This window comes from Chiloscyllium plagiosum, chromosome 9 (assembly GCF_004010195.1).
Source record: "Chiloscyllium plagiosum isolate BGI_BamShark_2017 chromosome 9, ASM401019v2, whole genome shotgun sequence".
Lineage (NCBI taxonomy): Eukaryota > Metazoa > Chordata > Chondrichthyes > Orectolobiformes > Hemiscylliidae > Chiloscyllium > Chiloscyllium plagiosum.
Window position 1 is genome coordinate 80,760,866 of NC_057718.1, and position 26,541 is coordinate 80,787,406.

Consider the following 26,541-nt stretch of genomic DNA (forward strand, 5'->3'; position numbering starts at 1 on the left):
ACATGTTCAAACAAAGAAAATAATAAGCATGAATAAAGAATATAAACATACTGGAAAAGTCATCACATACGATATTGAAAGTTTTTATGAATATATTTGAGAAAGAGAATGGCAAGGTAAAATATGGATGCATATAAATAAATAGATAAGACCATGGTAGAAAAGTTCAATATAGGGAAGAGTTCACAACAAAATATTTCTGTTAAATGTGAAAGATTACAAATTGTGGAAAAGCAAAAGAATCTGAATCGGGACATACAAACATCATTTAGAGCTATCGCACAGCTACAAAATATAATCACTAAATCTACATGAGCATTGGTCTTTAAACCAAAGATAAATCAAAGATATTCTGTGCTCCATGTATAAAACAAAGTAAAATAAAACAAAGAGGTGTGGTTGGTGGAGATCTGAAATAAAAACAGAAATTTCTGGATAAACTCAGCAGGTCTAGCAGTATCTGTAGAGAGACAGCAGAGTTAACGTTTTGAGTCCAGTAATACTTCTTAAGATTCTTCAGATTCTCTTGGCTGATGATACCAGACCTGATGAGTTTCTCCAGCAATTTCTGTTTTTGCTCCAGGTATTCAATGTTGGGTACAACACCTTAGAAAGAATATTATTGTTTTTGTGGGAGTTTGAACAAAAATAAGAGGTTAAGAGGCGTAAGAGGTGAAATTATGTGAACAGATTGCAAGAATGTGGCTTGCATCCCCTTTATTATAGGAAATTGAGGGATGATTTAACTATGGTGTTTCAAGTTATCAAGGGATTTGATAAAGTAGAAAATGAAATTCCTTTTCTGGTGAATCAGAACAAATGGGCAAAACTTAAATAAGTTGAGTAAATTAGAGCTTGATGTCAACGAACTTTGACCAAATTGAATGATGAAAGAGGTTTGCGAGGCTGAATAGCCTACTCTTGTTCTAATGTTCCACTTCATAGCAATATTCAGTGTTTTAAATTCAGGTTCAAAATGTATCAGCAATGACTCTTTGTTAATAGATGTGTCACTGTGTAACAATTAGCCAATAGCAAGTCTGTTGGTTGAGCAGTTTAGCAAAAGGTTAATAATTAGAGATTTCCATTGAAACTATAACATCAGCCAGGATTTAATGCAGGGTCTCATTCAATGTTGGAGAACCAGTCGGAGTCCAGTTCTCTGGAAAGCATTCCAATCAATTATTTACCTCATGATTCGGAGATGCCGGTATTGGACAATTATTTACCTGGCAGTGTTAGGCCTTTTATCCAATTAGGCATAAGGAAATACCACTCCTAAGGGCTACTGGCCAATTGGCAGCCTTCCAGTACAGATGAACACTGTACTGGAAGTTTAGTCCATTTATTTAAGGAAGGATGTAAATGCATTAGAGTCGGTTCAGAGAAGGTTTACCAGACTACAGTCTGGAATGAATGGGTTGTCATATGAGGATAAATTGGAAAAGCTAGGCTTGTTTCCATTGGAGTTTAAAAAAGTGAGGGATAACTTGATTGAAGTAGGTAAGATTCTGAATGATCTTCACAAGATGGAAGTGGAAAGAATGTTTTCTCTTGTGCATCAGTCCAAAGCTTGGAGACACAGTTTTAAAATTAGGGGTTTCACTTTCAGGACAGAGATGGAAGATTTTTTTTTCTTTCAGAGGGTTATACAACTTTGGAACTCTCTGGCTCAGAAAGTGATAGATTTTTGTTCAGCAGGGAATCACTGGTTATCAAGAGTGGACAGTAATGTAGAATTCAAAATACAAACAGATCAGCCATGATCTTACTGAATGGTGGGGCAGGCTTGAGGAGCCAAAATAGTCTACTTCTCTTATTTCACATATTCTCATCACCACTGGAAGCAGTGGCGACTGCCAATACTACGCTGGGTCTTTCAGTAAGGCTGAACAATGGATTCCACGTTTTGGCAGGATGAGGATCATGGTTGGGAGATGACACTGAAGACAAGAACAGGGGTTGCGTCCTGCCTGAGGTGGCCTTCATGACAGCAGTTTTATTGATCTCATGATTTTATATAGAGTACTCATAAATGAGGTACCCCTGATTAAATGCTAGAAAATCTGACAGCGTTTGCTGGATAGCTTGTTCAGATGATGTCCCCTGCCACTGCTGCTGAATGATATAATCATGGAATGAAGTCTTGAAGTGACCTTTAAGTTGGAGATCTCATTTTGCTCGACTTGATCTCCACCTTATGCCCTTTCATCCAATAAAACAGCAATTCCCACTAACTAGAACTTGCTGAACAAGATCATTAAATTCCACTCACCACTTAGTTTTGTTTTAAAGCAGTACTGGAACAAATGTACTGGAACAAAAGCAGTACTGGAACAAAAACAGTTCCTGAAATTAAAAGTTTTATCAGTCTTATTTATTGTTATAAAAAACATATTTAAGGTTTCATTGTTTTCTTTCAGGTGGAGATTGAGAAATTAGACTATCATCATTATCTGCCTCTGTTCTTTGATGGTCTCTGTGATACAGCACACCCATATGACTTCTTTGCACGGCAGGGGATACATGACATGCTAGAACATGGTGGCATGAAGATTCTTCCAGTTATCCCTCAGCTAATCATCCCAATAAAAAGTAAGGTTTTGAATTTTAGAATTTTACATTTCCCTCTTGTTAATGGCACAGTATCGTTTTATGGATCGTCAAAAATTAGAGAAAAGGCTGCTTGGTGCAGCATGTGGGTACTGATCATTTGAGCTAGTTATGCCAGTATGAATGAAAGTTTTAAAATAGTATTCTTCCAAAAAATCAAAACTTTTCGTGTCAAGATCCAATATATTATACTGAATTTACATTTGGACACAGATTTAATAACTGCAGTTAAAAATACAGCTCTGATCGTACTTGTTTATTTCTTTCAATTTATTCCCAAATTTATACACTTCCCAAACTGAAAAGGTATGACCCTGACTGCCTCCAATTCCCCAATGTTACTGCCCACTAGATGGTATGCAAGAGCAACCAGGATTAACTTGCACATTAATTATGCCACTCTGAATATTGGAACGGCAGAGGGCTAAATCATATGATGTTTCAGTTAAATGTAATTTTCTATGAGTTTCATGGAGGTGTTCTCCTCATGAGGCCTAGCAAGTTTTTTGACATTTTCATCCCAATAATATCTCTTTAGTAACTAATCACACCCTTATGATATCCATCTCATCCAATGTGAGTCCAACTCTCCCACTAATTGTAGTTGGAAGTATTCATTACGTTGCATATCCCAGGATATACTGATGTACCTTGCTTCAGTGCCATTTTTAAAATACTCTGACATGTCTAGTTGATTTGGATGTGAGCATAGGAGGTACAGTTAGTAACTTTGCAGATGACACCAAAATTGGAGGTGTAGTGGACAACAAAGAGGATTACCTCAGATTACAACAAAATCTTGACCAGATGGGTCAATGGGCTGAGAAGTGGCAGATGGAGTTCAATTCAGATAAATGCAAGGTGCTGCATTTTGGGAAAGCAAATCTTAGCAGGACTTATACACTTAATGGTAAGGTCCTAGGGAGTGTTGCTGAACAAAGAGACCTTGGAGTGCAGGTTCATAGCGCCTTGAAAGTGGAGTTGCAGGTAGATAGAATAGTGAAGAAGGCGTTTGGTATGCTTTCCCTTATTGGTCAGAGTATTGAGTACAGGAGTTGGGAGGTCATGTTGCGGCTGTACAGGACATTGGTTAGGCCACTGTTGGAATATGTGCAATTCTGGTCTCCTTCCTATCAGAAAGATGTTGTGAAACTTGAAAGGGTTCAAAAAAAGATTTACAAGGATGTTGCCAAGGTTGGAGGATTTGAGCTATAGGGAGAGGCTGACCAGGCTGGGGCTGTTTTCCCTAGAGTGTCGGAGGCTGAGGGGTGACCTTGTAGAGGTTTACAAAATTATGAGGGGCATGGATAGGATAAATAGGCAAAGTCTTTTCCTTGGGGTTGGGGAGTCCAGAACTAGATTTCCATAGGTTTAGGGTGAGAGGGGAAAGATATAAAAAAGACCTACAGGGCAACTTTTTCACACAAAGTGTGGTGCATGTATGGAATGAGCTGCCAGAGGAAGTGGTGGAGGCTGGTATAATTACAACATTTAAGAGGCATTTGGATGGGTATATGAATAGGAAGGGTTTGGAGGGATATGGGCCGGGTGCTAGCAGGTGGGACTAGATTGGGTTGGGATATCTGGTCGGCATGGACGGGTTGGACCGAAGGGTCTGTTTCCGTGCTGTAATCTCTATGACTCTATAAGTGCTGGCATCCAGAGCCACTCTACACAAAGGGACACATTAGTCTTGGACATGGCAGATAATGACAAATTGGCAGCCTTCTTCTCAGATAGGGACCTGGAGGATGTCATGATGCAGAGGCGGGCTGACCTCTTTCCCATGAATGACTAAAGGTCACTACACCACCTGCCATGGAGGTCACCACCAAGGTCATTGTGGTCTCCATGGTTCTAGGAAACACCCAGCAATACAGGATGAAGTTGAATAACATTCTCCCATCTGCAAACTCACACTCACTCTACTGCACCCACCTCCCACAAGGCTCATGGCTCTATCACTCTCACCACTGTGTGTTGCGTATTCCTTCCTACCCACCAAAACCCCCTACTAATCCTATTCACTCACTCGGGATGCTTTAACAATCTACCTCACCTGCACCAGCATTAACAGTCATACCAGCTCTTTCATCTCACACGATTCAGCACACCAGCAACGCACTCCACCCCACCCCACCCCACCCCTTTTCATTCCAAGAGTAAACAACCTATAACAACCCTGAAAAGGCCAAAATGGACGATAGCCTTCAACTCCTCATTCACTATAAGAGGAGGATATTGGACCCCGCTGGAGAAGACCCTGCTATCTCTAGCATGCAATTACTAGCAGCCAGGTCAAGTATTTTCAGAGTCTGTGGGATAAGCACACAGACCTGCAATTCATCACCCGTGCCATTGATTCTTCAAAACAATGGCAAGGTGACAGGAAGAAGAGGGACCTTGACTTCAGTTAAGGTACACCTTCACAAGGGAACCAGAATGCACCCAGCCACAGAGAGGCTACCAACAGGCACCAGGTCTGCTGTCAGGCCACTGCAAGATGGCCGGGCCTTCCACCTCCAGTCTGCCTGTCACCATCAGCCCTGTCTCTGACAAGGACACATACAATTTGGCTGGGCCCTCTAAACACAAACATCCCACCCAGACTTCCAATGGCAATGGGCTTCACTGTAGGATAGGCACCCTCCACTTATCTGTTCAGTGGAATTTGCATTGAGACAAACTGACAGAGAAAGAATGAAGACAAGCTTCTGAGGGCATATTGGTGGCATGAGTGACACTTTACGTTCTCAGTTTTGTATAGAAACGTTCTGTTTTCACCATTATCTCTGTGTGTGAGAATATCTGTCTAAATGCAAATGCAACATTGCAGGTACACAATGCTCCCTGGATCAGGCCTAAGATGAGTAGTGGCTGCATCATGTACAGGCAATTGGTAAATCGCAGGAAGCTGTAGCTTTGGCAACAATGCTCCATCTCCCTCGGTGCACAGACATTGTTATTACAACCAAGGAGTTAGTGGAGATCAATCATTAAAGACCATAGCAACAGGAACAGGAGTGGGTCATTTGACTCACCATTCAATAGGATTATGGTTGATCAGACATTATTCACATCCACTGTCCTGCCCTTGCCCCGTAACCCTTGATTCCCCTATTGAGCAAGAATCTAACAATCCCAGCCTTAAATATACACAAGGACTCTACCCCCACAGCACTCTATGGAAAAGAGTTTCAAAGACTCACAACCCTCTGAGAGAAGAAATTCCTCCTCATCTCAGTCTTAAATTGGTGCCTCTTTATTCTGAGTCTGTGTCGTCCAGTCCTAGACCTCCCATGAGAAGAAAAGTTCTCTCAGCATTTACCCTCTCAAGCCCCCTAATAATCCTTTATGTTTCAATGAGATTACCTCTCATTCTGCTCAGAAGACAATCCCTGCAGACCAGAGATCATCCTAGTGAACCTTCTCTGAACTGCCTTCAAAAAAAGTTATATTTTTCCTGCTCACAGTACTCCAGATTTGGTCTCACCAACACCTTATACAATTGCAGTAAGACTTCCATACTCTTACACTCCAACCCTCTTCAAATAAGGGCCAACATTCGATTAGTCTTCCTGATTACCTGCTGCACCTGTGATCTAGCTTTCTATTTTTCATGCACAGGTACCCCAAATCCCTTTGTGTTGTGACTTTCTTCAGTTTTACTCCAGTTAATTAGTGTTCTGTTCTTTTATTCTCCCTTCCAAAATGAACTTCACATTTTCCCATATTGTACCCTATTTGCCAACTTTTTGCTCACTTATTTAACCTATCGATATCTCTCTGTAAACTTTCATGACCAGCCTTTCCGCCTATTTTGTGTCATCTGCAAATTTGGCTGCAGTAATATTATAACCAGTGTGAGCCCAACATTGATTCCTATGGAAACCCACTAGTCATGGGTTGTCGACGTGTAAAAGAACCTCTTATCCGTACTCGCTATTTCCTGCCCATTATCCAGCTCTTTACCTAATTCTCTATCCATGACAATATAATATCTCCAATACTGTGGGCTCTTATCTTACGACTTAACCTTTTCTGAGGTTCCTTGTCGAGAATCTCCTCACTGTCCAAATACAACACACGTTTTCCTTCTTTCCACTCTGTTGGAGACTTCCTCACAAAACTGTAATAAATTAATCAGACATGATTTCCCATTCATGAAGCCTGCTAACTTCGGTTAACTAGATTATGATTATACTGCATGAGATGCTCAGGCTTGCTTGGAGTAATAGTTGGAGTGCAAACAGTGGGATCATGCCTCAGGGTCACAAGGATTGCAGTCTTCATGGGTCTTTTCACCTTCAGTATATGGGTGTGTGACCAATGCAGTTGCCTTTTGAAGAGGTTCATATTGCAGCCCCCTTCCTCACAGTGCAAAGCTTACCCCCCGGTATGGTCACATCACTTCCGTTGCATACTTGTGATTTACTGAATGAAGGAAGGCATAGTGGCTGCTCCTTGGACAGTGAGGTCCAGCCTTCACCTCTCAATATAGGTGCATTTCAATACGTAAATCCCTTCCTAGTTGCCCAGAGCAAAGGCAAGATGGACAATAAGAAAGTGAGTAATCAGAGAACATGTGAGCAATCCTGAGATGGAGCCTGGACCATGAGCTGGATGATGCTCCCTGTGTGCAAAGTATCCTTGCAACAATATTCCAGTGGGAGGTGCTGGTGTGTAGCCTAAAATGCTGCATTACAATGCAGAAGGATGCAGTAAGTCGATCAGCGATGTGCCATGGTGGTGAAGAAAGACTGGCATGTGTTAGATACTAACATCCTTGGACATGGGGTGCATGTGAGCACAATCCGGGGAGTATGTCCTAAGATGTGGTATAGACAAGGTACAATTACAACATTTAAAAGACATTTGGACAGGAACATGCAGAGGAAAGATTTTGGAATGCTGGAGGCGAGATACAGGTAAATATGACTAGTTCAGTTTAGGGAACCTGATTGGCATGAACCAGTTGGACCAAAGGGTCTGTTTCCCTGCTTATAGCCTACATGTTGGTACCAAGTGTCAAAGATGGCAATCTGGAGGAGCAAGTGACAAGCTGGAATGACCATAGAGTCATAGAGATGTACAGCATGGAAAGAGACCCTTCGGTCCAACCCGTCCATGCCGACCAAATATCCCAACCCAATCTAGTTCCACCTACCAGCACCCGGCCCATATCCCTCCAAACCCATCCTATTTATATACCCATCTAAATGCCTTTTAAATGTTGCAATTGTACCAAACTCCACAACATTCTGTGGCAGCTCATTCCATACACATACCACCCTCTGCGTAAAAATGTTGCCCCTTAGGTCCCTTTTATATCTTTCCCCTCTCACCCTAAACCTATGCCCTCTAGTTCTGGACTCCCCAACCCCAGGGAAAAGACTTTGCCTATTTACCCTATCCATGCGCCTCATAATTTTGTAAACTTCTACAAGGTCACCCCTCAGCCCCCGACGCTCCAGGGAAAACAACCCCAGCCTGTTCAGCCTCTCCCTATAGCTCATATCCTCCAACCCTGCAACCTCCTTGTAAATCCTTTTTTGAACCCTTTCAAGTTTCACAACATCTTTCTGATAGGAAGGAGATCAGAATTGCACATATTCCAACAGTGGCCTAACCAATGTCTTGTACAGCTGCAATATTTTTTTAGATTAGACTCCCTACAGTGTGGAAACAGGCCCTTCAGCCCAACAAGTCCACACTGACCCTCCGAAGAGTAACCCACCGATCCCCCTACATTTACCCCTGACTAATCTACCTAACACTATGGACAATTTAGCATGGCCAATACACCTGACCAACTCAATACTCTGACCAATAAAGGAAAGCCTTCTTCACTATCCTATCTACCTGCGACTCCACTTTCAAGGAGCTATGAACCTGTACTCCAAGGTCTCTTTATACAGCAACACTCCCTAGGACCTTACCATTCTGTGTATAAGTCCTGCTAAGATTTGCTTTCCCAAAATGCAGCACCTCGCATTTATCTGAATTAAACTCCATCTGCCACTTCTCAGCCCATTGGCCCATCTGGTCCAGATCCTGTTGTAATCTGAGGTAACCCTCTTCGCTGTCCACTACACCTCCAAGTTTGGTGTCATCTGCAAACTTACTAACTGTACCTCTTATGCTCGCATCCAAATCATTTATGTAAATGACAAAAAGTAGAGGGCCCAGCACCGATCCTTGTGGCACTCCACTGGTCACAGGCCTCCAGTCTGAAAAACAACCCTCCACCACCACCCTCTGTCTTCTACCTTTGAGCCAGTTCTGTATCCAAATGGCTAGTTCTCCCTTTATTCCGTGAGATCTAACCTTGCTCATCAGTGTCCCATGGGGAACCTTGTCAAATGCCTTTCTGAAGTCCATATAGATCACATCTACCATTCTGCCCTCATCAATCTTCTTTGTTACTTCTTCAAAAAACTCAATTAAGTTTGTGAGACATGATTTTCCACGCACAAAGCCATGTTGACTATCCCTAATCAGTCCTTTTCTTTCCAAATACATGTACATCCTGTCCCTCAGGATTCCCTCCAACAACTTACCCACCATCTACATCAGGCTCACTGGTCTATAGTTCCCTGGCTTGTCTTTACCACCCTTCTTAGACAGTGGCACCATGTTTGCCAACCTTCAGTCTTACGGCAGCTCACCTGTGACTATCGATGATACAAATATCTCTGCAAGAGGCCCAGCAATCACTTCTCTAGCTTCCCACAGAGTTCTCGGGTACACCTGATCAGGTCCTGGGGATTTATCCACCTTTAACCGTTTCAAGACATCCAGCACTTCCTCCTCTGTAATCTGGACATTTTTCAAGATGTCATCATCTATTTCCCTACAGTCTATATCTTCCATATCCTTTTCCATAGTAAATACTGATGCAAAATATTCATTTAGTATCTCCCCCATTTTCTGTGGCTCCACACAAAGGCCGCCTTGCTAATCTTTGAGAGGCCCTATTCTCTCCCTAGTTATCCTTTTGTCCTTAATATATTTGTAAAAACCCTTTGGATTCTCCTTAATTCTATTTGCCAAAGCTATCTCATGTCCCCGTTTTGCCCTCCTGATTTCCCTCTTTAGTATACTCCTACTTTCTTTATACGCTTCGAAGGATTCCCTCGATCTATCCTGTCTTTACCTGACATATGCTTCCTTCTTTTTCTTAACCAAACCCTCAATTTTTTTAGTCATCTAGCATTTCCGATACCGACCAGTCTTTCCTTTCACCCTGACAGGAATATGCTTTCTCTGGATTCTTGTTGTCTCATTTCTGAAGGCTTCCCATTTTCCAGCTGTCCCTTTACCTGCGAACATCTGCCTCCAATCAGCTTTCTAAAGTTCTTGCCTAATACCGTCAAAATCGGCCTTTCTCCAATTTAGAACTTCAACTAAATACCTATTCAGATTTTCATGTTGAGAACTCTCAGCATCTAGGTTCTATTTGATGTGTGGTAGAGTATGAGAACTTAATTATGAATGAAGCAAGATTCAGTGTTATTGAGGTTGATAACAAGCAATAATCTATGTTACTGGGCATCTCGCTGCTCTGTCGTAAGAATATTATATTGACATGCAGAACTTTATTGGAAATTGTTATATGTTGCTCCTGAAATCAAGAAAGGCCTTGTTTAATTTCTTGTAAGATTCTCCCAGATTTCTCACTACAGCCTACGTCACTCAGGGATTTATAAGATTCTGGTCTAAGATTTCCAATTTTTTATTCTTCTAAACCGCCCTGTCATGAGTAATCACAAATATAAGTCCTCATATTCACAGTCTATGACTGTTACGGACTTGCACCACCCCTTGTAATATTGCCAGAGGGTGGGCAACCCTATTTGGAGTTGAATCTTAATGTTCTTAAATCTAACTGTCTGTCGTCTGTCTATCTGTCTGTCTGCCTATCTATCTATTATCTATCTATCTATCTATCGATCTATCTACATACGCATGTATTTTGTTACATAACATGTGAAAAATGTTGCCATTCTCCTGTTTCATCTTAAAATAGAGAAAAATAAACCAAAACATAGAACACAAGGGCCAGAAAAATAAAGAAATAGTGTTCAACTTTACCGTCTTTCTTGTGAAGAGCTCCGCCATGGATCATGGGCCTGGTGGACTGCCATAAGTCCCCTTCACTTTGCTGCTGGAACAAGAGTTGCCACTCGTTAGTGCCATCTCACCTTCACCGATGCCCCCACCGCTATGAGTCCTCACTGAACCCCACCAATGCAGCCACCACTGATGGCGGCAGATACTGCACCGACCCAAACTCAACTCCACTGCTGCCATGAGTCTGCTTCGGGTCCACTTCGCCAGTGCAGTCGCTGCTGATGCTACTGGGTCTCTACTCCTGCCTTCGTGCATTTGCGCTGACCTCAGATGCCACTGGGAACCCAAACTTGCCTCTGCCGCAGCAAGCATGAGTCAGTGCTCAGACCACCTCATTAATGCAGAAGATAGTGGGTTCACTTTGAATCTGTGTTGGGCCCACTTACCGACAGCCACAAGTCCACACAGGACTCACTCTTGGCTGCCTATCGTGTTGCTGCAGCTGAGCTCTTCAACAAGAGGTAAGTAAAAGGAAAGAAAGAAAAATGAGAAAAGAGAAAAGAAAAGAAACAAAAATAAAAAACAAACAGAGCGGACGAGCCCTGGGCTCAGCAGCCCTACTCTGCCACCATCTCACTGGAAGATGAACATCATATTTCATCTTTTTTCTCTGTTCTCATTAGTCTGTGCACCAATTTCATCCATGACTCAAAATAACCAAACTTATCACTCCTTTGGTGCCCACGCTTTCTTTACTGTCTTTGTCTAATTATATATCAATGTGCATATTTCTGATTCTCTTTTCTAATCCTCTGTATCTTTTGCTGTCTCATGTTGCTTTTCAGTTCTAAATCTAAAAATTGCAGCTGAGATTCCCCTTTGTATCTCTTTGCCATATTATTTTCTATGTGTCTGTACTTCTTTTTTAATTTGCTTGAAGGGCCCACTGTGGCCTGTCTGCACAACCAGAGCCACTCCAAAGGTTGAAGAAGCCAGAGATAAATGTTGACCTTTATGTCAGAAGTAACAGGACTTACTCATCTGTGCCCACAAATAAGATCCCAAAACCCCACCAAAACCTCCTTGTGTCATTCACTTTCTGGAGAAAGTAAGGTCTGCAGATGCTGGAGATCAGAGCTGGAAATGTGTTGCTGGAAAAGCGCAGCAGGTCAGGCAGCATCCAGGGAACAGGAGAATCAACGTTTCGGGCATAAGCCCTTCTTCCTTTCGGGCATAAGCCCTGAAGAAGGGCTTATGCTCGAAACGTCGATTCTCCTGTTCCCTGGATGCTGCCTGACCTGCTGCGCTTTTCCAGCAACACATTTCCAGCTCATTCACTTTCTGGTTGGGAGCTGCCTCCAGGCCACCTGACTGCCAGTAGTCTGTCAACCATTTACCCTTCAAAATCTGACATGCTTGCATATGTGGGAAAAAGCAAAATCTGCAGGGAGGAGGAATGGACTGACCAGGGTACTTTGGTTCAAGACACCTTTCAAGTAGGGAGAGTATAAAGGAATGTTATGCTATCAGGAGAGAGTCGGCAGCTGTGACAATCACTTGCTCATCGGTATGATTGCCTACGTAGGAAATTGTGTGTCACTAGTCATGAGTTCTGTGGCTTCTTGCATGGTTGATGAGCCTGATCCTCGAGCAAAATCTCTAACCATACATTTGGCATGTGTTTCCAGGAGGTGGAAGTGGTCTTTAGCCTTAAGATCATTGACATTCCTTTCTCCAATGCCTTTCCCATACTTTCTCTTGCCAATAGATGTTCTCAAGAAAATGTGTTCCTTCATAAAGGAGTTTCCTCCAAGCCCATTTCTTCTGAACAAGGGTTTCCAATACATTGACATCTATGATGCATTTCTCAAAGGAAGCCTTCAGAGAGACTTTGAAATGCTTCCTTTGTCCTGTCATTTGAGTGCCTTCATTTCACAGGATGAAGAAGATTTGTTTTGGCAATCATAAGTCAGGCATCCTAAGAAATGGCCAGCCCAGTAGAGTTGGCTTCTGATGATCATGGCCTCGATCCTGGTGCAATTAGCTGCTTCAAGAATGCTGATGTTAGTACACCTGTCCTCTAAGCTGGTGGAGAATCTGTCTCAAGCAGCATTGATAGTATTTCTCAAGAATCTTGAGGTAGTGTCTACACATAGTCGTAGTTTCAGAGCCATATAGAAGAGTTGAAAGAATAACTGCCTTTTACACAAGGATTTGGTATCAGCATGGATGATGTGATTTATCTGAGATACTCATCTTTAGGCGTCCAAAGGTGGTATTCGCAGACTGAATGCAATAATTGCATGGTCAGTGGAATTGACACTATTTTGTGCAGCTGAGAGCATGACTCCATAAGGCTTTGTTGCCAGTCTGGCAACAAGGATTGGGCCATCAGTTCAGGCTGTACAAGAACTTGGAATGGGGAGAGGAGGATCCTGTTGTCATGATCCATGTAGACACCAACAACACAGCCAGGACCAGGAAAAAGGATTTGTTCAGTGAAAGGAAAAGATCCTCAACGGTAATAAACCTGAGCCACATGCCAATTGACAGAGAGTGCATAAGATTAGTAGAATGAATACATGACTCAAATACAATGTAAGAGAAGTGAGTTCTGGTTCATGGAGCACTGGCATCAGTAATGGGGAAAGAAGCAGTTATACTGTTGGGAGAATCTAAACTGGACAAGGGCCAGTGTTCAAGTAACCCATAGAATCCCTATAGTGTGGAAGCAGGCCATTTGGCTGGTCACGTCCGCACTGGACCTCCAGGAGTATCCCACCCAAACACACACCCTGTTTTCCATGGTTAATACCCATAGTCTGCACATCCCTCAACACTATGGGCAATTTAACATGGCCAATCCACCTAACCTGTACATCTTTGGACTGTGGGAGGAAACAGGAGGAAACCCACACAGACACAGAGAGAATGTGCAAACACCACACAGTCACCTGAGGCTAAGATTGAACACAGGTCCCTGGCACAGAGAGGCAGCTAAATGGGCCACAATGCCACCCATGAGCCAACGTGCCACCTTGATTATAAGCCATGTAACCAGGGAAGAAAAGAAGGCTTTAAACTAAACGGTGGTGATGAAGTATCAAACTTGAATAGATGCAGCACATTGAGGGGGGGAGGCAAAGTATGACAGCAAACAAATGTCACAGAATGGTAGTAAGAGACAGATAGAATAACTCTAAGAATACACCAACATACAAGACTCGGTATACAACAGTGACATCAGAAAAAAACGAAAGACTCTATATGTGAATATTCATAGTATTCTTAATTTAATTTAAAAATTGATATACACTGAAGTAAATAAATATGATCGGATGCCTGTTATAGAGATGTGGTTTCACGATGACAAAGTTTGTATCTAAGATATTGAGATGTTTATGATATTCAAGAAGAACAGGAATTTAGGTAAAGGTCAAGAAGTAATATTGTTAATCAATGCATCAGTGCAATATTTGGAAATGACCTTAGGAATATTAGGGGAGGCAAGTCATAGAGTCATAGAGATGTACAGCATGGAAACAGACCCTTTGGTCCAACCCGTCCATGCTGACCAGATATTCAAACCCAATCTAGTCCCACCTGCCAGCACCCGGCCCATATCCCTCACAGTGAGGCACAGTGGCTAGCACTGCTGCCTCATACTGCCAGAGGCCTGGGTTCAATTCCCGCCTCAGGCAACTGTCTGTGTAGAATTTGCACATTCTCCCCGTGTCTGCGTGGGTTTCCTCCGGGTGCTCTGGTTTCCTCCCACAGTCCAAAAATGTGCAGGTCAGGTGAATTGGCCATGCTAAATTGCCCATTGTGTTAGGTGAAGGGGAATGAGTCTGGGTGGGTTGCTCTTCGGAGGGTCGGTGTCGGCTTGTTGGGCCGAAGGGCCTGTTTCCATACTGTAAGTAATCTAATCTCATCTCATCTCAAACCCTTCCTATTCATATGCTCATCCAGATGCCTTGTAAGTGTTGCAATTGTACCAGTCTCCACCACTTCCTCTGGCAGCTCATTCCGTACACGTACCACCGTCTGTGTGAAAAGGTTGCCCCATAGGTCTCTTTTATATCTTTCCCCTCCCACCCTAAACCTATGCCCTCTAGTTCTAGACTCCCCGACCCCAGGGAAAATACTTTGTCTATTTATCCTATCCATGCCCCCTCATAATTTTGTAAACCTCTATAAGGTCACCCCTCAGCCTCTGATGCTTCAGGGAAAACAGCCCCAGGCTGTTCAGCCTCTCCCTATAGCTCAGATCCTCTAACCCTGGCAATATCCTTGTAAATCTTTTCTGAACCCTTTCAAGTTTCACAACATCTATCCAGCAGGAGTGTTCTGCAGGCCTCAACAAAGGAAGATTTCACATAATTCTTTGACAGCATTGTATACAAATCTTCAATCTAACTGAAAATAACATGTCTAGGCCGGCCTCAGTTAAATTGATGGTAGTGCGCTCAATTTGCATAACTTCATGAGGGTTTTTTTGTTTAGGTGGGTGTTTCATCTGTCTTTAGCACCTTGTAAATTAAGATCCATAACATTGAGAAATGCCCAAATTATTAGTCGGGCAAAAATGTCTTTTCTTTTAATTACCCAAATACCCAGTTTCTATTGGGAAGATAGGGTTAAACTAAACCCTAGTGTTTTGAATTTTGCATATAAAATTTCACAAAATTTTTAAAATCTTGCAATGAGCAAAATTATTTTACTTCTTTAAATAAAATGATAATGTAGTGACAGATTTTATGATACTGTGTATTTCTTTACAAACAATACTAGAAAACTTTAAATTATAGATACTTCCTTCATACACCATCCAGTACAGTTTGTTACAAGTAAGTTACTGTTTTATTCATGGTTTCATCACTGAGATTGTTGGAAAGGTCAGTAACCTATTGTACCAGCAATAATCAAAGGAGTTTTTTACAAATGTATACAGAAATGCAGCAATTTGTAACAAAATCCATTGTTTCAAAATTTAATGTATCTTTTGTAATACTGGTGTTTATATGTTTTGACGTCTTAAATGACAGCGTTGTTCACTGTATCAAGTATTTGTTCAAAGATTAATCAGAATGTCTCTATGTAAGCTGTTCTCAAGAGATGGAATTCAGGGGGAGGGCTGGATCTGGAGGTGTTACTTACAGAAAGACATTATACTTACCTTTAAACATAGCCAACTTGTTCCCAAAACAAAAGGTCATTTGGTCTATTATTCACAAAAGTGAGATTATTGTCAAACAAAGGCAACAGAAGATGTCTCATAAAGGCAAACAGTACAAAAGGGAATAATCCATGTGTTGCCACACAGATATCTTAGGAGGCGATACAAAAACTAGTTTGCATGTTAATGTGTTTGTTCATCATTAATGGGGGCGTACAGAATTACTTGCAAACATTTGCCTCTTTGTCCAAAAATGATGATTTCCAGAATTTATTCATTGAGCTGCCTTCAATGATTTCTTAGTTATAAGTTCAAAACATAGATGCCCAATTGTTTGATGAGAGAGTATCTGTTGTTGTGGAACATTGCACATGAGCACAGTTCCACTTGCCCTATGGTACATGCTGTGTTTTGGATGAAGCAGTGAGCAGTCTGCAAAATGAATAAATGAACTGTATTCTTGGGGGTTAGTGAGAAGTCAGTGCAAATTATGGGAACAAGTAACAGTCAGGACAAGGCAGTGTTTTATAACATTAATGCTGCAATCCATCTTTGGAATTTTTCAGAGCTCTGCTAATAAAGACCTACTTGCAATACTCAGCAGAAAATCATTTAATTAAATTTATCCATTAAAGTTTCCTTTTCACAGAAAGCCATCATTCTCCTCTGTCTCCTCTTCTGTCCTTGCAGATGCGCTCAACACTCGGAACAAGCAAATCATTTGCACCACATTGAAAGTGCTCCAGCACCTGGTTGTGTCAGCTGATATGGTGGGTGAGGCCCTGGTACCTTATTACCGTCAAATCCTCCCTGTCTTGAATATCTTCAAGAATGTAAATGGTAAGTTATCAGGGACATATTACACCTTGCCTTTTTCTCTCCTTTTAGTGGTATCCTGAAAGGAAATATGTAAGGAAGTATTTTTTGTGATAATGATAATTAAAATCTATTACTTGAACATATCCACAACCATGTGAAACACAAGTAGCCGCTGTGGACGAATCTACACAATGCAGGAATGGGAACCAACATAGCAAATAAATTAAATAAAAGACCCAATTTTAGTTTTGCATGCTCAGCAAAATAGAGTAGGATTAGGTTGGATGGACATTTCCAACACTTTCCTACCCACATTACTATGACATAATACGTTAATGACTAACATTGTATGATTCATGCCGCAACCAGAGCAAGGAAGTGCAACAACTGTAAATTTTTGTTAAATCTTTCCATTTTTAGATTCTTTCTAAGCTACTTATTATTCACAATTATTCCTTTTGTTTCCCTTTTAAATTAAGTTTAATTGTTTAATTAGGGATCACAATCTTTCATGATCATCTCAGACACCAATAGCAAATGCAACGACTTTCTCGGTCTTACAAGATTATTCTTTATCTTTTTTTTAAATCTCAACTCTCACTCCTCCTTTTTGATCAGTTGAGATACAGTTTCATCTGCATTGCATAGCCTTCCAACCAAGTGACCTTTCTTCAGATTGGTATTTGCAGCATTACGGTTATTCAGATCTATGCAAATTTGAGACAGAACTCTGCCATTTCATTTCATTTTCCCATTTCATTATACCTCAATATCAGTATGCATTGGCAGAAATGATGTTAAAATTGGCTCCAGTTTTAGTTCCTGCAAAAATATTACAAACGTATTTCTAGTATCTCTAGTTAATGTTCTCAATACAACAATATTGTTTCATATTGCAGTGCTATGTAACTGAATGTACTTTTATCAACTTCAGGAATACCTCATGTGTTTTGCACTACAGTGTGGATCATTTGGTGTGGATCATTCACACATGCAGGAGATTTTGCATTTGTTTTATTTTCATTTCGATTCAAAACAATTTTCAACGGTTTTAATCAATGTCAATTGCACCTCACCATTTATTTAAGCTCCAAAACATTTTCTGAAATTACAAGCTTCTTAATAGTTTGACATGAACTAGTAGGTTATGTGAAGAGTATATCACAAAGCTACAAACTGTCAATAAAGACTGAAATGATTTTTTGCCTCCAAAATAATAAGTGTTACAAGGAAAAAGTGAACATCTTGAAGCTAACACAACCCTACATTTTATGACATAACAATCTGCAAAGAGTCTGCATTACTAGACACAGTGTTGAAATATTTAAAAGCATTTGCCCATTGAGCAGTGTTTGATATCTTTTCAAATCTGTCAGGATACCGTCATCTTCACAATGACTATCGTACTTTTAATGCAAATGTACCTCACTGGGTACAATGTCTGGATTAGGAGCAATAGAAATTTTAATGAGCTGAAGTTTATTGAGGACAGCAATGTATGAATAGGAATTTCAGCCAGGTGATAACACTGGTAGATGATGTTACTGAGCTTGAAGTTAGTACTCTTACTATTAGAAAGGATTTAGTTTTGAAAGTTCAGCTTGTGGTCCAATATAACTTTGACTAGTCTAATCCAACTTGAGACAGGTTGCTGGATTGAGCAATGTAAGTGATGAAAGGGAAAAGTTTTGATGGCAAGGTGATGATCTTGGTTGATCCAATGCTTGTGGAGGAAACTGTCTCTTGTCCAACACTGATATTGGACAAACAGCCTGACCGTAGAGATAATGGTGATGTAAGGAGAGTTTGTAGAGGGATACAGCTGGCTACTTCTTCCATGGAATTAAGGCATTGCTGACAAAGCCAGCATTTATTGCCCATCCCTTATTGTCCTTGAGAAGCTGGTAGTGAGCATTCTCCTTAAATCAGTTCAGTCCATGTGGTGTAGTAAGTATTACACAGGATTGTAAGGGACTGAGTTCTGGGATTTTTACTCAACGACACTGAGAAACAATAAAATAGTTCAAATGTAGTGATTTGAAAGGCAATTTGCAGGTGGTGCTGTTCCAATGGGTCTGCTTCCTTGGTGCTAGAGGTCATAGGTTTGGAAGGTACTATCAAAGGAACCTTGATAATTTGCTGAGTCAATCTTTTATCGAGCATACACTGTTGCCAATGTGCAAGGGTGGTGGAGGGAATATTTAGGTTGGTGAATGGGGTGCCACTTAAGCAGACTGTTTCTTCCCTGCATGGTGTCAAGCTTCATAAATATTTTTGTCATCCGGACAAATGGACACTATTTCATCCCAAATTTGAGCCTTGAAAATTGTGGCTTTTCAAAATCAGAAGTTGGGTTGCTTACCTCAGAATTTCCAGCCTCTAACCTGCCTTTGTAGACAAATTTATTTATATAGCTGCTCCAGTTCAGCTTCAGATCAATGGTAGGCTAAATTAATAGTACGGATTTCAGTGATGGTAATGACAGGTTGGATTACGTCCTGTTAGAAATGGTTATTGCTGTCATTTGTGTTGGCATTATTGTTACTTGCCACTTATCAGCCCAAGTCTGAACGTTTTCCAGGTCTTATCACAGATTGTCAAGGATGGCCTCAGTATCTGAGGAATGATGAAATGTGCTAGACTTTGTGCATTCATTAGACAACATCCCTACTTCAACCTTATAATGGAAGACCTTGAAACTACTTATCTGAGTTCAACATTTTTTGCTATATTTGCAAAGAGGCTATAAAATGTCAAGAGCCAAGTAGCACTGATGGAACCCAAACTCAGCAATAGAGAGCAGCTTATTGCTATGCAAGTATTGCTTGACTACACTGTTGGTGACAACATCCATCACTTTGCTAATGATTAAAGGAATACTAATGGAACTGTAATTGACTTAAATTTGTCTTGTTTCTTATGTGCAGAAAATACCTAAGCAAATTCCATATGTACTACACAAGAACAACTTGGTCAGGACCATGGTTAATTCTGCACCACAAAATTTCTTTCAAGGTGTTGTCAAGGCTCATAGTCTTGGTAGTTCTTTTTACTATCACATGTAGTGCATAGAAATGGCTGAATATCTGTGGTGTTTGAGAACTCAGGAGGAGGCTAAGGTAGACCATCCACTTGACATTTCTGGCTGAAAATTGTTACAAATGCTTCAACCTTGTGTGATGAGCTCCCCCCTCATTAAGGATGGAGATATTTTTGAAGCTTTCTCTTCTTGCTAGTTTTTTTTTAATCGTCCATGACCATTCATAACTAGATATTACGGGACTGCAAAGTTTAGATCTAATCCAAAGCTTGTAGTCATTTAACTCTGGCTATGACACCCTGCTTTTGTATTTATGTTTAAGTGCTCCTGTGTTGTAGGTCCACAAAGTGGACACCTAATTTTTAGATATGCCTGGTGGTGCACCTTGCAGGTTTGCCTGCACTCTTCATTGAACCACTGTTGATCCTTTGGCTTGATGATAATGGGGGTTATGCTGGACCATTAGGTTACAGATTGTGGATATGTCCCATTACACCTCATGGAAACACAGTTTTGAGTTGCTGGATCTATTTAGCATAATGGTAGCTGGGACTTCATCTTCACAAGGACAATGTGGTGGTCATTCCTACCTATATTGCTATGGATTGATAGACCTGATGCAAGCCGAGACCGGCAAAAATGTTGTTCAGGATTTCATCAGCTTGGTCAGTGGTGATGCTACCAAGCCATTCTTTGCTAGTATACATAAAAGCTCATAGTAGATAGCCCTGACTTCCTTCACATGACCTTCAAAGTGGAGGAGGACTGCATCACTAGTTGAGGGAGAGCAGTAAATGGCAAGCCAAATTTGGCTTGATGCCATGATATTTCATGTCATCGAGAATCAGTGTTAGGTTTCCTACATCAACTTCTTTCTAACTGTGTACTACTGTACCACTACCTCTGAAGGGTCTATCTTGCCGGTCCAAAAGGATAATAACCAGGGGTGGTAATGGTGGTATCTGGGACACTGGCTGTAAGGTATGAGTTAGTGAGTATGTCAAGCTTTTGCATAACTAATCAATGTCAATGGTTTATGTCTCAATGAGGCAGATTATGGATGAAGAAGATGAGAGGATTAAGGAAACATTTTAGGAGACTCCAGAGGTAAGAGGGCAGGGACAAGAATAAAACTCTGTGCAGGAGATATTCTGGCTGTGATCAGGGAGATAAGAGTTATAAGAAATGGAGGTAGTCCCAATTTCATGTTGGCCAATGAGATAGGCTAAAGGAGTGCCTCACAGGAGAGATGAAGTAGTGAGGTGAAGAGGCAAATGGAGAGCAGATTCCAGAACTGATGGGTCCAGGTATCTGAAGCAGTTTCCAAAAATGAAGCAATGAAGATCAGGGATGGACATGAGATCAAAATAGAAGAATGCTGAGATTTTGGAAAATGGAGAAAATTACAAAAAGTAACCGCAATGTATCAGGGATGAAGTTCAAATCATAGGCCCTTGCCTCTGGCCCATAGTTCATTACTTGAGCACAGTCGTCCCACCTATGACCTGAAAACAACAGACTCCCTAGAATCCTAGTTATTGGTTGCTCATGTAGGCCCCTGTCCTGAGACCCATGATTGGAGGTTTTAAAACTAGGATAAGAAATTTAAAATCATTGGGTAGGATCTTATAGGGGTCTGAGCAATGTGGACCATGATGAGATGTGTGGCAGAATTGAGCATTAAGTGCAGCAAGGCCTCTCTCAATGTTGAGATCACCTCACTCCTATTGTATGCTCTTCAGAAGAGACACGGCAAGGTTTTCACTAGGCAGCAGAAAGATGCCAATTTGCAATCATTGTTGCTTGTTAAACAGCTTTGTAGCTACCAGAACTCATCGCATTAATATTCAGTCTTCCATTTTACCAAATATTTTCAGCTACTTCATCAATGATCTTCCTTCCATCATAAGGTCAAAAATGGAGCTGAAAACTAATAATTGCAAATGTTTAACACTGCAGTAAGACCTGTCAATATCTAGGCTTGGGTTGAAATATGGCAAATAACATTTGCACCACACAGATAACAGGCAATGACCATCTCCAACAAAACAAACTAACCATTGCCCCTTGAATTTCCTATGATCAACATTTTAGGAGTTACCATTGACCAGAAACTGAACTGCACTAGCCATATAAATATAGTGGTTATGAGAACAGGTCAAAGGCTCAGAATCCTGCAGTGAGTAATTCACATTCTGACTCCCTAAAGATTGTCCACCATCAACAAGGCACAAGTCGGGAGTGTGATAGAATACCCTTCACTTGCCTAGATGAATGTAGTTCCACTAACACACATGAAACTTGACACCATCCAGGATAAGGCAGCCTGCTTGATTGGCAAGAGAACCACAAACATCCACCCCCCTCCACCACTGACACTCTGTTGCAGAAGTGTGTACAATTTACAAGATTGACGGCAAAAACTTATCAAGGTTCCTTCGACAGCAGCTCCCAAATCCACAGGCATTTTCATGTGGAAGGACAAGAGCAGCAGATACATGTAAATGCCAACACCTTGAAAATATATTGCCATTCCATCAGCATTACTGGGCCAAAAACCTGGAAATCTCTCCATAATTGCATTGTGTGTCTACCTACAACACATCAGCTGCAGTGATTCACGAAGGCAGCTCAGCAATGCCATGTAAAGGGTAAATAAGGGTGGGAAATAAATGTCCTTCAATGCTGAACCTCTGGCTGCACTGTCAACAATCATTAAATTGCTGCAAAAAGTACACTATGCATTCAGGAGCACGCACCCCTCTCATAGACTGGATCAGGCTGCATTTCTGGGGTGTTCACTTATTGTCATAGCACTAGGTCATTTTTGTCTTCCTTTTATATTCACTGAATCTGAACCTTTCACTGCCTTACCTTTTTCTCCTTTACTCCCTCAGTCATAGATATCAGACCTGTATTGCTGCTGTCTTACAATGCCACTTAGCACAGACACGAAGTCAGGAAACTTGTTATAGTTGTCAGCAGGCCTCAGTCAAGTCAAAGGCAAGAGCTTTCACTTGGATTCCCAGCACAGCATGGCAAAACCAGCCTTCAGTTCTAGTTCAGGCCCTACTTGGGGTACTCGGAGTCAGGATCGTTCTCAAAAGGGTTGAGGAGCTGAATGATTAGATTACTTACAGTGTGGAAACAGGCCCTTCAGCCCAACAGGTCCACACTGACACTCTGATGAGCAAACCACCTTCACCTAACCCTACGGGCAATTTAACATGCCCAACTCACCTAACCTGCACATTTTTGGACTGTGGGAGGAGACTGGAGCACCCGGAGGAAACCCATGCAGACACGGGGAGAATGTGCAAACTCCACACGGACAGTTGCCTGAGGCTGGAAGTGAATCTGGGTCTCTGGCGCTATGAGGTAGCAGTGCTAACCACTGTGCCACATAATAATGGGCAGCACACCACCATTTTGGCTCTTATTTTGGTCTATTTTCTTCATATGATATAAGACAGACAAGTATTATGGAAGTCAAAAGTAATTTATTACTGTTGTCACAAATGGGAAGGCGTCTTCAGCAAATGAGTAGGCAGCACAGAGGTTATACAGGGGAGTAGTGTTGGGGGCGGGGGGGCTGAAGACAAATGGAGAAGATGTTGTGGGCAATGGTGAAAGTGGTGGGAGAACATTGGTGGGAGATACAGTGAGTGTGAGGTATCAGACAGATGCCAATTTGCAATCATTGTTGCTTGTTAAACAGCTTTGTAGCTACCAGAACTCATCGCATTAATATTCAGTCTTCCATTTTACCAAATATTTTCAGCTATGGTGAAAATGGTGTCAAGTTTCATGTATGTTAGTGGAGATGTGGAGAATGGTATTGACCTTCCTTCTGCAGTGTTGAGCATTCCTCCAGACAACTGAGAATGCTATAATACAGGGCCAAGCTGGCATGGTCTGATATGAAGTACTGCATTCTACTGCTGGTCCTGGAGGAAGAGGACCCTCCTCCCCACTCATTCAGTAGGACCTTCAGGTCCTGGCCCGCAAAAGAGGGCACAAATTTCCCCTGTGCGCCATGCCCAAGGCAAACATCCGGAACCATGCAAGGCAGCTCTTAATTGACAGTATTTGTCCAGTGTTCAACAGCCTTTAGAGAATGCATAGGTACAAGGGAAACTGGTGAATTCCAGGATATCCGATGACTGTCAAGTGAAATAGCTCCACAGAAGCTGGTATCCATCATCAAGATCCTTTATTTACACAGGTACAGCCCTTGTCTTTAGTACTGCCTCTTTCAGAGTCAACTACCAGAGTGTCAGCATTTCTGACACTTCCCTTTTTATATGTCAGTCAGGGCTCCCTTATTGGACCAGATTAACGGCCTCAATCAGGAAACCCATATTCTATGAAGTCCAACTGACTGACCTCATTACAATCATTACATGTCTCCCCTTCTGAGTCCTAGGATATAGGCTTGTCATTTTTCTTCGAGAGGTTCCTGAGGCGTTTTACTACTGGGTCAGGTTCCCCCGACTCAGTTTCCATTCTGGGCAGCGTGCAATGCACAGAAGCTCACCTCTTGTACTAGGAATGCCTCACTACAATTTCAATCTCATCTTCCAGGAGCAAAAGTGTTGAGGTGGCCACCTCCATCATGTCCATCTCTGATTCTGCAGATTAGTCAACACTTAGACCATAGACCATAATACATAGGAGTAGAAATTAGGCCATTCAGCCCATTGAGTCCGTTCCGCCATTTCTCCTTATCTCCATTCTGAAGGGTCTTCCCTTTACTCTAAGGCTGTGCCCTAGTGTCCTCATCTCTCCTGCCTATGGAAATATCTTCCCAAGACTTGGCAGAGTGTATGAACCCATGGGTTCCAGCAGCCTTTTTGTTTGCTCCAAGGAAAGGGCACATTTTGCTTCTATACGGTTTGCAACTTCGCAGCTTTCATGTGGTCCATGCGCTTGTTCAGAATCGTCACACCTAGCCGGACTTAACACATCACTATTCCTGACCTCGCATCAACCATGCATTGTACATATGTGGGGTCATTTCCATGATTTGTACTCAAAACTTTGTCCCTGTATCAAAGTGTCTGTGACATTTGTGTCCAGCCATGTGTTCCTAATGCCATTTCACCTCCTCTCTACTCCCCGCCAAGGTCCAGAAAGACTAGACTCAGTCTGGTGCAGAGTCTTCGACACATTGGCAACTCTACTGGTGCTATCCCTGTAGTTGCATATAGGGTGGTCCTACAATCAAGTAGAAACCATGACAGCTCAGTATCTTGCAAGGTTGAAGGCTGTTTCGTCAAAATTTTGACTGCAGTTTCTGCCAAGCCGTTGGATGATGGGTGGTGTGGAGCTATCCTTATATGTCAAATCCCATTTGATTTTAAGAAATAAGGAAAGTCCCTGCAGGTAAATGATGGCTATTATCTGCAACCAACAATTTACAATTATTTTCTCAATATCTTGTCATCATATCCTTTATAATAGATTCTTTATAATAGATTTCCAAAATGGAAGCGTTTATCAGGAAATCCTATACATATGATTTTCCAATCATTGGCAGTAATTATTATCTGAGTAGAGCAGATTTTCTTATTATGATCTCCTGTATTTTGGAAAAGTGTTCCAATGGGAGAATACTGGTTTTAGGTGGTGTTTAATTTAGTAGGTTTAAAAACATAGAGAAATAGGAAAAGAGTCTGTTGTGAAGATGCTGCTCCTTTAACAAGGTTATTCTGTCCTTGGCTTTTATTCCGAGATGGGTCATAAAGGCAGAGGTGCTGAAATGTCTGAACTGGCTACTTTAATAGTGCCTAATAGATGCTGTCTAAGTCAACAATCAGAAAAGGCTTTCATTTATTTAAAGCACTTGTACAATTAAAGGGGAGTGACCAGTTCTCCCAGTTCACGTTGATTTCTAGTTTTGGGTTAGTTTTAGCTGGGGACCCAAAGAAACAGCTCTATGCTGATCCTCTCTCTCTTTGACGTCTCTCTCCTATAAGAGCTTGTATTTGAATTTACCTTTTTGCCAAGGGGTGTGTTTATAGGTTGTTGCAGGAAATCAGAACAGCTCTTTGTTAATTGTGCTTTCATGTCAGTTGGGTTTTCAAATAGTTATATTATTCTAAATTTGGAATTATTTTGTTTGTGTGTTAAGTAGTTCTGTTTTGTTTAAAACCAAATGGAATTGCTCCTGGATTTGCATTTACTTAAAACAGCTAGAAAACTTAGATTCTGGGCTACCTTCTTAAAATGTTTTGAGGGAGTCTGGGACCACAACACTGTCAAGCCATATCTAACCATTTTTACAATCATGACTAATGAAACACATCAAATTCTTTTCATCCACACTATGCCCATGACCCTTCATCCCATTGGCAATCAGAAATATATCAACCTCTACTTTCAATATGCAAGAAGACTGACTTCCATAGCCCTCTAGGGCAGAGAATTCCAAAGTTTCGCTACCCTCTAAATAAAACAATTTTTCTTTACCTCAATCCTAAATGGTATCTCTCATTTTTAAATTGTGCCCTTCCCCAACTAGAGGAATCAGCTTACTTGCATCAGAATACTGAATAAATGAGTATGTGATTTAAATATAAGTTATTACATTTTTTATAAAAGTAGAAAGGAAATTATTTTGTTTCAGTTTACCAAAATATATGTGCTGTTGCTAATTACATTTACATGGATTGCACATTTCTAAAAATATCTATCAGGCACCAATATTATGTTAATTTACTGTGATGTAAAGCTAATTTTATCTATCCAGCTCAGATAATGTCAAATGCAATTAGACATTACAAAAAGCCCAAAGATATTTTGGTTATTACGGTTCTAG

General features: G+C 41.3%; 1 protein-coding gene across 1 annotated transcript in view; it reads left to right on the forward strand.

Moving 5' to 3' along the window:
- The window catches only part of LOC122552978 (parkin coregulated gene protein homolog), a 374,139-nt gene that overhangs the window by 237,428 nt on the left and 110,170 nt on the right, over nt 1-26,541 (forward strand). Inside the window, exons 3-4 of the mRNA XM_043696320.1 lie at nt 2,424-2,595; nt 16,553-16,702. Of these exons, the coding sequence (XP_043552255.1) occupies nt 2,424-2,595; nt 16,553-16,702 (322 nt within the window). The remainder of the gene's footprint in view (nt 1-2,423; nt 2,596-16,552; nt 16,703-26,541) is intronic.